Genomic DNA, 17,831 nt, shown 5'->3' on the forward strand with positions numbered 1-17,831 from the left:
GGCCGCTCTGATTCCTGCTCACTGCTCCAGGTACCTCCCCCTTCGCCTTTTGTTTTAGTGTGGAGCCCAGTTTCCTGTCGATACCGGAATATTGTGAATGGGCAGGAAAACGCCACCGTCTCCTACTTCTCTCTCTCTCTCTCTCCTCCACAGCTGGATCAAGCTCTCGTTTGCAGTTCCCTGGAGGAGCCTCTTCTGGGGAAGTGGGAGAAGAAGGGAGGGGGAAGGGGAAGGGGGAGGGGGGAGGGGGAAGGGGGGAGGGGGAGGGGAAGGGGAAGGGGCGGGCGGAGAGAGGCCTCAGCAGCTTCTCGGGAGCTCATTTGAAACTTCCGAGGAAGGGCAGAAGGGAAAGAAGCGGCTGAAGCGTAGAAGAAGCTGGGACTCTTCCCTCCAGGCTGAGGGCAGCGGGAGCGGCAGGTGCAGGCAGAGGGCACCTAGAGCCACACAATGGAAGAGACGGATGTCTAAGAGTTTCTTTTTGTCTCTGTCGCCCATGGCTGAAGCCTGGAGGCTGGAAGAAGAAGAGGAGGAGCTGAAAGAGCTCGGCAGAAGGCATAGGAGAGCTAGCTTGAACCCAGCAACAGGTAAGCTCAGAAGTTGAAGAGCGTTGCGCCTAGGCACTCCGTTGAGGCTAAAGGGCACTTGGCTGGATCACTCTCCTGCCAGGGCAGGGATCCTAATGGGAGGGGGAAGGTTCAACACCAATACGTATTCAAGAGTAGGGGGGCACTCATTCCAGAGGGCTGCAGAGTTTGATGCCCAGTTTAGGGGCTTTTGATTTTCTCGTTTCCCTTCCGAAGAGCAACTCCCCATGTCTATGCGTTAAGGCTCTTTGGAAACTGAATGTGGCATGTCAGGAGCTGTGGGAGAGTTGAGGGTGGTGTACTCATTACCGCATTATAGGATCAAGCATCCCTCCTGATTCTGCACTCCTATTTTTGAATATGCATTTAAATTCCTTGACAAATGTAGAAGTGCAATGCAGAGAACAGGGCACTGTGGCGTTATGTGCACCTGACACTCAGATTCAATCAAGAGATTGGCTGTTATGCTTCACCTTAGCTGTGCCCCAAAAGCATAAAGTTTAGACCCTGTCAGAAAGGGAGCATGGATGTTAGGTATTTAATGCACCATCTGGAATCCATTTTGGCATTTCTAAGTGTGTGCAGTAGTTTGACTCAGTGATTGGTTTGAACACTGTAATGCTGTCTTCCCTTCTGTGATGCCCTCCAGCTGTTTTAGATGGCCATCAGCTTCAGCTGGAATGGCTAATGGTCAGGGATGACAGGAGGTGTAGTCCAAAACATCTGGAGGCACCAGGCTGGGAAAGACTGCTGTAACAGATATGCAGAAAACTTGTGGAGGGGCTCAGTACCAGTGTTTGACTGTGTGGTGTTACCAGCAACTGAAGGTTATGAACCCTGGGTCAGGGAATATTCCATGGAGTTGCCTAAAGAAAGGAAAAATACACGGTTGGGTCTCTTTGGAAGAATGTTCTGGAACTACATATAATCTCATAGTGAATCAGAAGATGTAGTCACCCATGGTTCAGTGAAAGGGTGGAAGGATCAAATTTCAACACATTTTCTCTTTCTGGTTGATATGGTCTACTGTGCACTTGAACTTACTGTTCAGTTCTTCAGAATTCTGAATATTTACTTAAGGTTCATCCATTATCATGAATGTATATTTTGTTATTAACACTGCTAAGTTTTCCAATAAAGATTTGCTCCTTATCCGTTGCTCTGTTAAGACCAGAATGTGCATGTTACGTGAAACACTTACTTCTCCTAAACTATAACTTAGTAGTGAAACGCATACCTTAGTGAAAGAGCACATATTTGCATGCACAAAGTCCCAGGTTCAATCCCTAATATTTTCAGGTTGGGCTGGGAATGTCCCCTGTCTGAAACCCTGGAGAGCCACTGCCAGTCAGTGTGCTAGAGGGACCATCGGTCTACTTTGTAAGGCAGCTTCCTATGTAGCCGCATACGTGAGTCAAACCGCTCATAAAAGGAGAGGGAACACTGAAGGGTCATCTGCTTTGCGATTTGGCATACTTCATGGTTTGTACTATGTTGACTTTGGACTGCCAGCTTTGCTAACTTCCCAGAATTAATCAGCAGTTTCTGTGTTTGCATAGCGGTAGACTATTTCATCCCCAAAAGGTATTATTTTCTTTCCTCACTTCTTTGGCAGGGAACTTATTTGTCTGATATCTCAGAGGTTACCCTTTAAATAGTTTTTTAAAAAACCCTCACTGATAGATGTACAGTGGTGGATTCTCATTACACTAGACCAGTGTAATTGCAGAAATTCATGCTATGGATTTTGGAGAGTTGTAAAGGGAATGGCAGGTTCCACACACACTCCTTGCACGTAACTATTTACCAGCTGGAAAACTGACTTGAGATCTTTTGTGTTTGAGATGAAACACAGGCAGTACTACTTAAGTGCTCTTGCTGCTTAATTAAACAGTAGCATTTGGAGCATTTTACCTGAGCTGCCTTGGGCACTGTGTTTTGGAAGGGCAAGATACAAATTCAGTAAACTGATTTAATTAATTAGTTTGATAGATGGATAAATCACCCTTCCTCAAAAAGAGTCCAGGGCATTCACATATACGTTGCTGATGAGGAGCACACATCGTATTTATTGAACTGTGAAAGTCTGGGTCAATAAAAATGTTTTCAATTGTTTTCTGAAACCCAATTAATGTGAGAGACAAACACACATCTGGGGGAGAGATAATTCTACAGTTAGGGCAATACCACCGAGAAGACCCTTCTATACATATGTTCACCCTGAATCATGATGGGGACCGGAAGCTGGTATTTTAGGAGGTGCTCCTGGAGATATTTGGGGCTCAAGTTGCATAGGACTTTGTAAACCATCACTAACATAGTGAATTTATTAATATCATCCTCTTCCTCCAAGAAGGTCTGAGCAGCTTACACATAGTCTCTCAGGCAGTTTTCCATCTACGCAGCTTTCCTTCAGGAGTAGAATTACGTTCCATTCAGACAATTATGTGGGCTATTAGTTTCATGCCTTATGTGTGTGGTGGGGTGTGTGTGCCAGATTCAAGAATCTGTGCAAAGAAAGATACAGTCTAGGAACTGCCTATAATAGTTGGTGTCAGGTGGTCAGTGGCCCATGTCACTGTCAATAGTAAGTAAAGAGGCAACTGACAAGGAAGCAGGCCATGGGCAGCTGCTACACATTGATCTAAGTGTCTAGGTTCCTAAGCGGCAAGGAACCTCAATTCTTGAGGCCTCTCTGTCTGGTCCTCAGGACTCTGTCCAGGCCATTCCCCAAATCACATCCCTCTTCCCAGATCACAACCCTCTTCCAAGGCCACAGCCTTCACTGGCCCTGCTCCATGACCTTTATGAACACTTTTACTTAGCTGGAATGTGTCCTTGATCAGTTATAATGCCTTTTGTTTGCCTGGATGGATGATGTAGGTGTGTGTATGTAGGCTTTTTGCATGGCCTACTGTACAAAAGTTAGAGTTGCATCATTTGCTCTCCCAATGTTTCTTCTGGCTCTTTCTACCACTGGCATGTGGCCCCCTGAAGATTGCCTATGAGGGAATGTGGCCCTTAAACAGAAAAAGATTCTTCATCCCAGTCTAAGGCTATCCCAGACTGTTTATTTCAAAGGGCATCGTTCCAGGAGCACTTTATGCCCTAAGGCTACAGTTCATAGAAAATTATTTAAGCAGGATACTAGCTACATAAATGTGTGCAGAATCATTGCCTAACCGGCTACAGTCTTAAGCATGGTTACTATGGAGTAATTCCTTTGAATTAGGATTTATTTCTGAGTAAACATGTTCAGGATTGTGAAGTTAAATGTATAGATGCATCTATTCTTTATTTATGAGAGCCAGTGTGGTGTAGTGGTTAAGGTGCTGAACTACGACCTGGGAGACCAGGGTTTGAATCCCCACACAGCCATGAAGCTCACTGGGTGACCTTGGGCCAGTCACTGCCTCTCAGCCTCAGAGGAAGGCAATACCGGGAAAGATATTAGAAGGGATAATAAAAGAGTCCATTGGCAACTAAATAGATGACAATGCTGTGATTAGAAGGAGCCAGCATGGGTTTGTCAAGAAAAAATCCTGTCAAACTAATCTCATCTCTTTTTTTGATCGGGTCACTAGATTAGTAGATGGTGGAAATGCTGTAGATGTCATCTATCTAGATTTCAGCAAGGCGTTTGACAAAGTCCCCCACGACCTTTTGATTAGCAAACTAGTCAAATGCGGACTACATGGAAATACTGTCAGGTGGATTCACAACTGGTTGGAAAACCGTACTCAAAGAGTGGTCGTCGGTGGCTCTCCTTCGGACCGGAAGGAGGTCTCGAGTGGAGTGCCACTGGGTTCTGTCCTGGGGCCGATACTCTTCAACATTTTTATCAATGACTTAGATGATGGAGTCGAGGGAAGCCTTATGAAGTTTGCGGATGATACGAAACTGGGAGGGATAGCTAACACAATGGAAGACAGGAATAAAATCCAAAGGGACCTGGATAGACTAGAAAATTGGGCTGAAATTAATAAAATGACATTCAATAAAAACAAATGCAGGATTCTGCATTTAGGCCACAAAAACAAAATGCATGGGTACAGGATGGGAAATACCCAGCTTAGCAGTAGTGAGTGTGAGAAGGACCTTGGAATTGTAGTGGATCGCAAGTTGAACATGACCCAGCAGTGTGATGCTGTGGCAAAAAAGGCAAACGCGGTTTTGGGCTGCATAAACAGAGCTATAGTTTCCAGGTCGAGGGAAGTAATAGTCCCACTATATTCTGCATTAGTCAGGCCTCATCTGGAATACTGTGTTCAGTTCTGGGCGCCTCATTTTAAGAAAGATATAGACAAGTTAGAGCGTGTTCAGAAGAGGGCAACGAGGATGATAGCCGGTATGGAGAACAAGTCTTATGAGGAAAGGTTGAAGGAACTTGGCATGTTCAGTCTGGTGAAGAGAAGGCTGAGGGGTGACATGATTGCACTCTTTAAGTACCTGAAGGGCTGTCACGTAGAGGAGGGTACAGATTTGTTCACTGCTGCCCCAGAGGGTAGGACTAGGTCTAATGGTTTTAAGTTGCAGGAGAGTAGATTCAGATTGGACATTAGAAGAAACTTCTTGACAGTAAGGGCAGTTTGGCAATGGAACCAACTGCCTAGGGTGGTGGTGGGATCCCCTTCGCTGGATGTCTTCAAGCAGAGGCTGGACAGCTATCTGTGGGAGATGCTCTAGCTGTGGATTTCCTGCTGTGAGCAGGGGGTTGGACTCGATGGCCTACAAGGCCCCTTCCAACTCTATGATTCTATGGTAAACCCCCTCTGAATAGCACTTACCATGAAAACCCTATTCATAGGGTCGCCCATAAGTCAGAATCGACTTGAAGGCAGTACATACATATTCTTTATTTAATGTATTGGATTTAGCTCTGTCCTTGTGGTGTCTGTGAATTCTGCAAGTCGGGCACTTGCTATACAGCTAATCTTCCGTCTGTGTTGTTGTTCTAATGCTGTTCTTCTAAAAATTAATTTTCTTTATAGATACACCAGTTACCTTTCTGTCATTCAGTTTTGCAAGGTTTAGTAAACTGGCAAAATGTGTGATTTACAATATGTGCCTAATTTCCTCTAAAGCAACATTAAGTTCATAACAGTGTTATTTCTTCTGCACTCCCACATTAAACTTGTACTGACTTGTTCTTGATTTTGAAAATGGGTTTAGTTAGGACAGCAAAACAATGTTGTGTCAGAAGCATTAACATACCAGTCAAAATATAATCACAGAACTTACATCAGAGGAGGTGGGTTGGCTGAAATGAAATCAGAGCTAGAATAGAGTACTTTTTATTTTTACCAAACTCCTCCATATTTTAAGCTACTCAATATTATTTTATATTTTTCTATGAAGAGCCCTGATTTCTAGATATAAGTGTGTGTGTGTGTGTGTTTATTTAAAATACACTTACTCTTACATTTTACTCTTCTCTTCTTGAACTGCAGGTGTGTATACCATACCATAAACCGCTTTGGAAAATCTCTTCAGTTTCATAAGTCATTTGTTACATAGCTGGTGATGCTGTTTAAGCAACATGAATCCAACGATTCCTTGAAAATGCCTAAAAGGTCCTGTGGATCCTGGGTTATGTGTTTATGGAGAATAATAGAGCCACTATCTTGCTAATTTCTCTACCATATTATAAATAATGAAGTAGAATCACAAATGATAAAATTAAATGTACAAACCAGACTGGAAATCAGAAACAGTTTTTTAACTATTAGATTTTTATTTTATTTTTGCAAAAGTCTCTTAGAACCATTTGGGAGCGCAAAGAACCTAGTAAGGTTCAAACCTGAGAGTTCCTATAAATAACTATTTATTTATTTATTTATTTATTTATTTTATTTATTTATTAGGCTTTTATACCGCCCGACTAGCAATAGCTCTCTGGGCGGTGAACACAGAGAGTACAATAAAATCACAATATGATACAGCAAAACAAATAAATCTCTTTGCAGATGATTTTGCTTTAATGTTAGAAAACCCATTGTCTTCTTTACCAGCAGTACTTAAAGAAATCACAGATTATGGTGGTGTATCAGGAATGGAAATTAACTACAAAACATCTGAGATGCTGAATATTAATGTATCACCACCTGATCAATTACATTTACACAAATTATCTAAAATTAAATTATGTCCTAAACACATTAGTACTTATTACTAAAAACTGGAAAATGCTGAAGAAAATGAATTTTGATGTCTGTTAAACTAGACATGAAAAAATGGACCAATCTTCAGCTTTCTTGGTTAGGCAGGATAGCCACTGTAAAAATGTAAGTATTACCCCATTTCAATTTCCTATTCCAGATCCTTCCAATTCAAATTGACACAGAAATATTTTTTAAATGGCAAAAATTAATAAATAATTTCATCCATCAAAACAAGAGAGCAAGACTTAGGAATAATGTTTTCTATAAATCAACAAAATTGGGAGGACGAGGAATACTAAATCTATCCAGGGTGGGTTCTCTCAACTAAGGTTGTTTGCATTAGTTTTCCAAATTATGAAACTTTTCCCAACCCCCAGAAGCAGAAGACTGTAAAACCAGAATTGGATATAATTATATATTTTTCTCCCCATGAATTGTTTTGAGTCCTGTTCCCGCCCCTCCCAATTTCCTCTGGAGCAGGGGTCACCAACCTGGCATAATGTGTCTGCCAGTAGCTTCTATGGTGCCTACGAAAGGTTTCAGTAAATATCTCCTCAAAAATCCACAGTGCACGACAGGCTGTTAGCTCTTTGTGCTCAGTTCTTGTTTGGACTTGCCCCCTTAACCATGTTTACATTGCATTGGATGACAGGATTGGAATTCCACCCTCTTTTCTGTTCTGAACAGAAGAGAGGTGCAAAGAGCATCCTTCTGTGGGCGAATGTCGTGTTGGCTGATGTTGACGCCTTTTTCCCCATTGATGAGCTAATGGGGGGCAAAACTACACCATTTTGTGGCCCTGTCTCTTTTTCTGCTGTTTAAATTTGGCAGCCTTTTTGTTTTATGCTACACCTCACAGCAGTCATTTTGTGATTAATACCCATAGCACTGAAAATTCCAAATGTGATCACTGGTCCAAAAAGGCTGCAACCCCTGCTCTGGAGCATGAGGACATTCTTCAACCAAGGAATAAAACATAGGATGGCAAGAGATTTTGCCAAATAATTATTTTGGGATAGATAGATTTTGCCTTCACTTGGAATATGACTAATCACAACTCGGACAATGACTAGAGACTGTGTGTTGGGAGTATTGTTGTTTAGTTTTCACCTGCAGCATGGCTGGGTTGTCTTGACTGAGTCGTCTGGATTTGTTCTGCAGCAGTTGTAAAAAAAGGACAGGATCAGAGAGTTGTTGAAAACAGGCAAAAGATTATGACAGTTCGGCAAAAGCATGCAGCCCACCTTCATTGCTGCTTTGCAGCTACCTTTCTATAGTGCCAATGCTCTTTGTTCATGGCATAATGGGTTCCAGATTGCATGAGGAGTTTCTTGGTAGGTAGGCCTGCATTTTAGGAAGAGGATTGGTTTATGTGTGCATTTGATTCCTTTCACTTCTTTGATTTTATGATTCACATTATACATAAATTGAATACCTGATTGCATATAACCTAAAAGATTCTCACTTCTGAGACTGCTCCAGAACCCAAAAAGTCAATAGGAAGAATCCATTGAAGTTAACTGGCTCCGGACCAAGCACTGTTGGAATAAATTAAGGATGGTTAACAGAGGCTCTTTTGCTGTTATCTATTGCAGCTTGTCCTTGGAAATGAACCAGCATCACTAAGCATAAAGTCTGTTTTTATTTTACAGAAAAGCACTTGTCTGCTGACATTTGTACCAGGGCACAGATGGAACCACAAAAAGTTGCATTTTCTCAGACAACTGTAAAAACTTGTTCTGAAAAATGGAATATTCTATAAAAAGTAATTTAAAGCTTATCAACGAGGAGAGAACTGCCTTTATAAAATCCAAGCAAACCTGTCTTACACATGATGAAAAGTAACTTGTTTCTCTGGGAAGAGTAAGATGAGCAGAACTGAACGTGACGCATTGTCATGCTATTCCTTTGGAAAGTGTTGGAATATGAGAAATATGATTCTGTTCCTGATGAAGTGGTTATCTTGATCCCGTGCGCATGCTCACTCCAATAGTTTACATCAGAATGCTATTGTGTCTGTTCCCAATAAGTTATTTTAATGCTGAAAATATAGCATAGAGTATTGAGAGCATGGTTTGTTGAGGTATATTTACAAACAGAGAGTGCACCTCAATTTTTTTTAAAAAGCACAATACTTTTTTTTGTAAAAAATGAGGTGCCAATACTCATATTTTCATAAAAGTGCTTTGGGTTCCAAATGGCTGCCATAGGCAACAACAAAAAAGAAGTGACGAAACTCTGTATTAGTGAGTTCTGTCACAAAAAAGTCTTAGCATAATTTTGGTTCATTCTAAACTCATTTTCTTCTCCTCTTCTGAAATAAAGCAAGCCATCAGAAGCTTACGCAGATGTTAGGCAAGATCTAACACTTATGCAGATGTTAGTCATGATCTAACACTAACCAGGATTTTCTTTCAGCTAGGATGCATGAGCCTTGTACAGGTGTTGAGCCAAATGTGTAAGAACATAAGAGTGTCCCTGACTCCACACTTGACCTTTCTGCATTAAGCTGGAAAGTCTAAAGGGGATTCTAAATATGTTCCACTCCATATGCATAAAAGCTTCCTTGCAAACTGGAACTTGAGTTGGGGTAGAGTCTGGTGCACATGGACCCATGCCATTAGGACAATTTGTGCCTTCACACATTTAGCTGAATGGCTGATATCTTTTCTTGTGTAACCCTTATATTTGAAACTAGTTCTGAGTGATTCATGCATGACATGGAAGAGGCTAAGAGGAGTGAACATGCAATCACTATTTATAAAAGTATAAGCAAAACAAAATGTCATTTTACACTAGTAAAACAACCTGATACAAGATGATCCAGAATTTCTGTATTTCCCCCCTAATCTTCAGTTAAAGACCCCTCCAAGAAAATAGACAATAGGTCAATGACCCATGATTGTATTGATAGTTTTGCTTTCTCCTTTGGCGAACGGAGAAGACATTTTATGTTAGGAATAAAACAGATGAGCTTAGGACAATAAAACCTACATTGGTTATGTTACGTTGGTCACAAAACTGCATACTTCCTCTCCCCAACAAATGAAAATAAAAATCTATGTTTTAACTTTAGTGTCTTCTTTGAGTTTGTTAGCATTCAGAAAATGTGATGAGCTATTACCTGAAATGTTTTTTTTCTTCAGTGGTTTTTGTGACCATTAATTTCAATGGGTCTATTCTGAATAGGAATAGTGACTGGCGTAATGAAAATAAAAAGTAAATATATGCTAATGACTGTTGGCATAAAACCATGGCTAAGAGATTTGGAATTTTTCAGGGTCTGTACTTTTTCCAACTTTTGGGGTGGTTTGGGCATATTACTTATGACTCTCAACTGAATGTGTGGACTTTTCTTGAAAAGCATTGTGTGTCATGTGATATGAGGTGATCTGTTGGCCTTTTTAAACATGCAAGTTGAAATTGCTGTCAATGTGATAAACCTGCATGTGTAAAGTTGCCTTCATCTTCCATCCCCACCCGGCTTCATTGCCACCGTGCCAGAACTTGACAGAAGGTTTCAAGAAAATAAATTATGAGGTGCTTCCTTGTTAAAAATACAGAGTGGATTCCCCTCTCACCCTTTTCTGCGTGCTCCATAAGTTTGGTTTCCACTTAGCTGCTCAATAGAATTATTTCCATTCCACTTTAGTAACAATCTTGTAAAAGAGTTTGTTTCACAGCCTCATATTGCATTCTTTTTATAAACCTTTTAGGTGAGAGAACTTTCTTGTTAATGCATGTTGATTTGAACTTGTTGGGAGATTTAGGATCCCATGCCACAAAAACTGATAATGAATATCAGGTTGTTAAAATAATTATGCATTGTGGACTTGTGCAGCATCCTTTAAAAAATCTTACTATTTTTATTGGGCTGCTTTATTTCTCCCTGTTATTTCAGTAAGCTTCTCAGTAGCTGCTTTTGCATACCTTCCTTTCTCTACTTTATGAAATACTTAAAAAGTGTTTATACCTCTTAACCTTTTTTGTAGAGAGATCACTTTTCAATTTTTTATTCACTAATAGGTTTAAGAACATACCTATAGCCCACAGCTATTCTATCAAACTTTAAAAAGCAGGGAAATTGGGCAGCTATAGTGAATGCACCAGGGGAGCAGGAGACCTGACCTCCTCTCTGAGATATTGTACTGCCCTACAAATTTGTGAAAATGCAAACACAATTTGGGTTGGTCTTTCACAGTCCAATCCATTTCCTGTGTAGCTGTGTAGGGCAGGGGGCGAGGAAGAAGGAAGAGGGGAAAGGAGGAGGAAAGGAGAGAAGAGGGGAAAGGTAGGTCTGTTCATTTGCATGCTTATTGAGTTCAATGGGATTTATTCCTGTGCAATCATGGATAGGATAGGTAAAATTGACCATGTGGGAGGGGAGGGGGGTGAAGGTGAAAGGAAGGGAGGGGGAGGGGAGTGGAAGGAGGGGGAGGGGAGTAGAAGGAGGGGAAGGGGGATGGAAGAAGGGAGGGGAGAGGGGAGCAGAAGGAGGGGAAGGGGGAAGGAGGGGATTGGAAAGGGAGGAGTGAAGGAAGGGGAGAGAATGGGCAAAAGGGAGGTAATGGAATGGAGGAGGAGGAGGGGAGGGGAGGTTTGATCATTTGCATGCTTATTGAGTTCAGTGGGATTGAGTTCAGCCAGGCATTTTTTTAACTTTTAAACTGCAGAAGGTGAAGGTCAGGGTATGGGGCAAGTAAGTCAGTAATAAGACTCTGTAAACATGGCTGATTTTTAATTAATTTCTACAAGTTATGAGAACTGACAGAAAAAAGTCCAACAGAGGTCTGGATTTTTCCCCTCTCCTTTTACATTTTGAACTCTCGATTCTCTCTGACTGTTTTGTGTATCACCATGAAAATTTAGAGGGTTGTTAAACAAGCATTTCTGAGTTCAGGACTATAAGTTTTGTAAGTTTTTGTTTTGAAATGAGCTTATGGGAAGCATCAGTATGGTATGGGTGGCTATTTTTAATATAACATTGTGGAATGCGAAAAATCCATACTGGCTATAGTATACAGTAGGGCCCCGCTTATACGGCAGGTTAGGGACCAGACCCCTGCCGTAAAGCGAAAATCGCCGAAAAGCGGAACATCGATCAGCTGTAGTGCAGGGAGCTCCAGCTGACAGTGCTTGGCCCCTGAAGCTCCCCACACAACAGCTGGTCGATGTTCCGCTTTTCTGTGCATCGCCCTCTCCCCCCCCCACTGGCTCGCCCTCCTTATGGTGGGGGAATAGTGCCAAGTGGCTGGAAAAAGCAGCCACCAAACCAAATCCAGCTGGGGGGGAGTGGCAACAGACAACCACCCCCACAGACACTGCCGCCAGGAGTGAAAGAAAGGGAGCTGCCACCGCAAGCTTTGGAGAGAGATCCGCCACCGCAAGCTCTGCCTCAGTAGCCGGTGAGCTCCAATGGTCACAGTAGCGAGCCGCAGAGGGAGGAACCGCTGCCGAGCGCCCAGTGGGGGGAGATCAGAAGCAGTGCAGCTTCTGACTCACCGCTTCAATCAGCTAAGAATGGGGGGGCACCACCGCTAAATCAAAGGTGGCCATAGCAGCTTCCTCCGACCCCAAAAATGAGGAGGGCAGGCAGGGAAACAGCCTCCGCTATTCCCAGAGGTGGCAATAGATAGAAGCCTCCGCTGTCCCCAAAAAGGAGGAGGACAGGCAGGGAAATAGCCGGGTAGAAGGAAAAAGAGGGGGGGAAGCATCAATTGAAAAGAACTACCCCCAAAACAACCCAGTCAAAACCCAGAAAACACTAAAGGTGAAAGAGGAGGGAGGGGAAGACAAAGAAGCTGGGTACTGTACACTGTAAAATGGCGCCCGACTCTCTTCTCTGACTCAGAGCTTGGAAACATTCCTTGTTTCAACTACAACATTCCTTGTTTCAACTACAACACTTCTGCAGAGCTTGGAAAAGTTACTTTTTTGAACTAAAACTTCCATCAGCCCAATCCAGTGGCCATGCTGGCTGGGGCTGATGGGAGTTGTAGTTCAAAAAAGTAACTTTTCCAAGCTCTGCACTTCTGTGGCCTTTTCTTAAATCTTAGCTTTAGCACTTCCGTTATTGGCCTCATTCACACATGGCGATAAACCATAGTCAGTGGCTTACTGTAAATACACAAATTATGGTCACTTTGCTCCTCCCTGCTGACACTGGGAGAAACAAATAATAATCCCTGGTTTAGCATTATGTCCACACCATAGACGGTGTTTCATTTCACTCCCAGCAAACCACAGTCTATAGCCAAGGTTTGTTGTTGGCTTCTTGATCCATCCATTGGAGCAAAACAAACCGTAATCCATGGTTTTGATGTAATGCTAAGACAAGGATCATGGTTTGTCTCCTCCCGCTAGTGCACGGAGAAAACAAACATAGGACTGCTGACTACTGTGGTTACATAATATTGCCCATTTTGCCATGGTAAATAATAATGTTGGTGAGTGTAGCAAGCAGCCACTGTGAAGCAGCTGTTCAGATATTCTGTGAAGGAGGCTTATGAAATGACTGTTTGGAGGTTTTCAAGGAATGCCAGGCTTGCTTTGGCTTCCTGATAGGGGTAGGTTGCCAGCAGCTGGCTTCTTGTAGACAAAATAAATGGTAAACAATGGGTTTGTTGGAGCAAGGTGTTCCCATTCATTTAAATAAGATATAAGCTATGTTTTAAAGGTCAGAATTGGATAGTTTTGCTTTTGACGTGTATGGTAAAACATTTTTAGCAGTTCTGAGATAGCGGGTAGAGTAATACTGAAGGCTGCAATTAACAGCTCTTTTCTGCTTAGTCCCTATTAATTTGAGTAGGAACAGTACTTGGTACATTGTGCTAGAAGTTGTTCATAGCACTCAGTATGCAGATGCTACACTGAGATTTTCAAATACCTCATAATTTACCTGCTCTTTTGCTGCAGACTGTTCAAAATGATCTCCTTATGCAGGCAGGTAGGAAATAGACAGCTCTGGACATGATTCAAGGTCATTAGTACATTAGTAGTAAAAGACTGAAGGTCAGGGCTGCTAGTGAATGATGAAAGTATTTCTTTCCTTTCCTTTTTTTGGTAAAAGCCTGAAATTGTAACTTAAAACCATATAATAGTGACTGAGACTACAGAAGTGCAACTCTTAAGTCACTGAAGGGTATCCCATTTTTATTTTGGGTGGGCTTGGTTCGTGTCAGATATGGTTCATTTCCCTTATGTTGCCTCTTGCTGTCACTTCTCCCACATATAATGAATACTGTATTTTCTTTATCCTGCATACCGCACCGTGGATTGTTAATCCAGGGTAACTATGCTTTTGTTCATGGTCAGGACTGCTTGTGTCTCCTAGACCAGCCTTCTCCAATCTGGTGCCTGCCAGATGTTTTGTATTCCAACTCCCATCAGTCCCAACCAGCATGGTCAATGGTCAGGGATGATGGAGGTTGTAGTCCAAAACATCAGGAGGGCACTAGGCTGGAGAAGGCTGTCCTAGACAGACCTTTATTATTTTTTCAGAGGTACAATCTACCACTTGCTTCCCTGCTAGGATAAGTAACAGTTAATTCCTAGACAACAGTTGAATTGTAATTGCTCCTAGGGATGCTACAAACTGCACCCCAGACCTAATCACAGCCCTTCCTAATGGTCTCTGCTCTTACCTCCCTGTTCTGTCTGCTGATGTACCCTGTGAGCTATTCACAAAAACTGAAGACTGATATGACCTCCACATGAAGAAGAGCTACTCATTCTATTCTTTCCAAAATTTGACTTGGGCCACATTCACACCATACATTTGTGTCACTATTTTTCCATTTTAAACAGCCATGGTGTCTCCCAAAGAATCCTGGGAAGTGTAGTTTGTGACTGGCAGGTCTGGTGCCAGGCATGCCTGGGCCCTTGGGCACCAGCTCCTCCTAATACCGGCAAAGTGGAGCTTAAATAGGCCTAGCTGCCCCACCTACCTGTCTTGTCAGTGTGCACACCTGCCTTCAGTCAAGATGGCGGTGGAGGTATCAACCCCTTAGGGACGCCCCTGTCTTCATCTTGAATGATGACAGGCACGTGCGCACAGCAAGCAGGGTGTGCACACTGACACGCTAATACAACAGTTAGGTGGGGCAGGCGTCTTATTGAAGCCTGCACTGCCTATATGGTGTGTATGTATGCCGGGGAGCTCCTGATTCGTGACAGTGCCACCCTCCCACCTTAAGGAGGGGCCTCTCTGGGCCACAGGGGTCCTCAGACAGGGCCAACCTTGGCCTGGTGACTGGTGTTGAGAGTTTTTAGGAAAGCCTTATTCTCCTCACAGAGCTACAATTCCCACAGTGGTTTAACAGTCAGTCTCTCTTCCCAGAGAACTCTGGAAATTGTAGCTCTATGAGGAATAGGAGTCTCCTAACAACACTCAGCACCCGTCACAAACTACATTCCCCAGGATTCTTTGGGGGGGAGCCATGACGGTTTAAAGTGGAATAATAGTGGAAGAAATGACTGGTGTGAATGTGGCCTTGGATATTGTGGCTTGGTACAGAGCAGAGCATTCATTACAGTTTAAAAGCAAAAAGGCCTAAACTGTTTCAAGAAAAGAGATGCAAGAAGCCCACCAGAGGCAACTGTTTATGTAAGATAGCAGTCTGAATGTGTGTGAACCATGTGAATAACAAATGATGTTTCAAATACTTTCTTTCACAGTGTAAACCTGAATATAAATATGCATGGAACAACAAAGACAATCTCTGTTTGAATTATACATATGAATCAGGAAGAGACATTTGTCAAGTAACTCAGAAGCAGAAGTTGCTAACACTGAACATATCAGATTTATTTATTTATTTATTGCACTTTAAAGTGTAGTTTGTGCAGGGAGCTGAGAGGAGACTCCTATTCCACTGACAGAGCTTCAGTGGCCAGACTGGTTTAACAGTCAGCCACTCTGATTGAAGGTCTGTGAGGGGAACAGGGCATCTCCTAGCAACTCTCAGCACCCTTCACTAACTACACTTCCCAGGATTCTTTCAGAGAAGCCATGACTGTCTAAAGTGAAATAAAGGCCTGAAGTGGATGTGACCAGGGACAGCTTTGGTTTAAATTTGGGTGGGAGGCTACATGTGCCTGCTGTAGAATTAAAAGGTGGGGGAAACGCTGAAAAGCAATGATACTGTTCACAATGTTTTCCTTTTGCTGTCTCTGCTATCTTTTTGGTGCCTTGACTTTTCCTTTTTCAACAGGCCTTTTAAGTTGAGACGTATCCCAGTCTGCCTCTGTGTTAGAATTGCTTTTAATATGTTTTCTTTAATAATATGTTTTTAACCCTTTTTAAAAAAAATGTTTTTAAAGCTTTAAAAAAATGTTTTTAACGTTGTTTTGTTTTAATGTATTTTAAAGTCTTTTTATGATGTTTTAAAGTGTTTTTATTGTTTCTATTTGCTGCCCTGGGCTACTGCTGGGAGGAAGGGCGGGATATGAATCAAATAAATAAATAAATATCCCCATTCCTTGATATGACACTGGCAGCTATTCAGAATTTCTTTACTAAAGAGCACACACTATTTATAGTGTTATTTCCATGAATTGAGACTATTAAATACATTCTAACTGGGAACAAAACAGTTTAAAAATTAATGATGTGTGTATTAAATAAAATTAAACTTAAATGCTTCAACTGTTGCATCAGACCGCCAAATGTCAATGCCCCCTAATGAACCCAAACGCCCCCTAACGTTTGTAGTCACGCCAACGCCCAGGGGGGCGCTACCACCCACGTTGGGAAGCGCTGATTTAAGGCAAGGTGGGCATGGTCAATTAAAAATATAGACCACACCTAGAATTTTGCTAGAATATATTTCACCTCCCACTGTTCTATCTTGTGCAAATTGAGACACTCCTGAAGTCCACTGGAGACTATTCTGCAGAAGTCAGTGCCATTATTCCACAATTATGTTTGGAGTTTTTTTAGTGCAAATTTTGCAAAGTGGTGCTGTACTTCACATATTCACAGAAATAGAAACAAAAGAAAATGATTTCCTATAGGAAACTTCACTAAAATTGCAAAGTAAATCAGACACATTTAAAGCGACCATCTGAACTATATCAACTGTTTTAGTAATGTTGCTTCCTCCCTGCTAAAACAAGATCAGCACAGCACATGTCTTCTTTCTATTATTTGGGCTGATTGTAGGTGTTGTCACCACTCAGCATATGCTCAGAGGCACATGTTACCAAATTCTTCCAAGCTCCACAGGAAGTGGATTGGACTGAAAGACCAACCCAAATTGTGTTTGCATTCTGACAGATTTGTAGGGCAGTCCAATATCTCAGAGAGGAGTTCAGGTCCCTTGCTCTCCTGGTGCATTCACTATAGCTGCCCAATTTCCCTGCTTTTTAAGGTTTGATAGAAATAACTGTGGGCTATAGGTATGTTCTTAAACCACAAGGTTTTTTGCCTATTAGTGAATATAAGAATATAACTTAAATGTTAAAACAGTGAACAGCATTCTGTTGGCCAAAGTGCTTCATCAGCAAGTGCGAACCAGTCCCTCTGAAGCACCATCAATCCAGCTTAATGGTGTGATGCTGGAGAATGTCGATCACTTTTCTTATCTTGGCAGCGATCTCTCTGTAAAAGCTGACATCGACGCCAAAATGCTTATTTACAAAGCCATTGTACTACCGACTTTACTGTACGCCTGTGAAACATGAACCATCTATAAACTCCACTCCCAACTTCGTGAAAGATTCCACCAACGCTGCCTCCGGGAAATTCTGCAGATTACTTAGGAAGATAGGTGGACTAATGTTAGCATATTGGAAGAAGCAAAGACCACCAGTGTTGAAACAATGATTGTCCAACATCAACTTCACTGGACCTGCCATGTTGTTCGAATGCCTGATCACCGTCTTCCAAAGCAGCTACTTTACTCCCAATTTAAGGATGGAAAACGGAATATCGGTGGACAGCAAAAGAGGTTTAAAGATGTTCTCAAAGCTAATCTAAAAAAATGTAACATAAGCATCGAGAACTGGGAAGCCTTGGCCCATGAGCGTCCCAATTGGAGGTTGGCCATTATCAAAGGTGCTATGGACTTTGAAGAAGCACGAGTAC

General features: G+C 42.2%; 1 protein-coding gene across 4 annotated transcripts in view; it reads left to right on the top strand.

Moving 5' to 3' along the window:
* Positions 1–283: 283 nt before the first annotated feature.
* The window catches only part of SH3D19 (SH3 domain containing 19), a 151,810-nt gene continuing 134,262 nt past the window's right edge, over positions 284–17,831 (top strand). For all 4 annotated transcript variants that reach the window (XM_061584653.1, XM_061584655.1, XM_061584654.1 and 1 more), the window contains exon 1: positions 284–584. In XM_061584653.1, the coding sequence (XP_061440637.1) occupies positions 461–584 (124 nt within the window). In that variant the 5' untranslated portion in view covers positions 284–460. The remainder of the gene's footprint in view (positions 585–17,831) is intronic.

This window comes from Rhineura floridana, chromosome 9 (assembly GCF_030035675.1).
Source record: "Rhineura floridana isolate rRhiFlo1 chromosome 9, rRhiFlo1.hap2, whole genome shotgun sequence".
NCBI classification, from domain to species: Eukaryota; Metazoa; Chordata; class Lepidosauria; order Squamata; family Rhineuridae; genus Rhineura; species Rhineura floridana.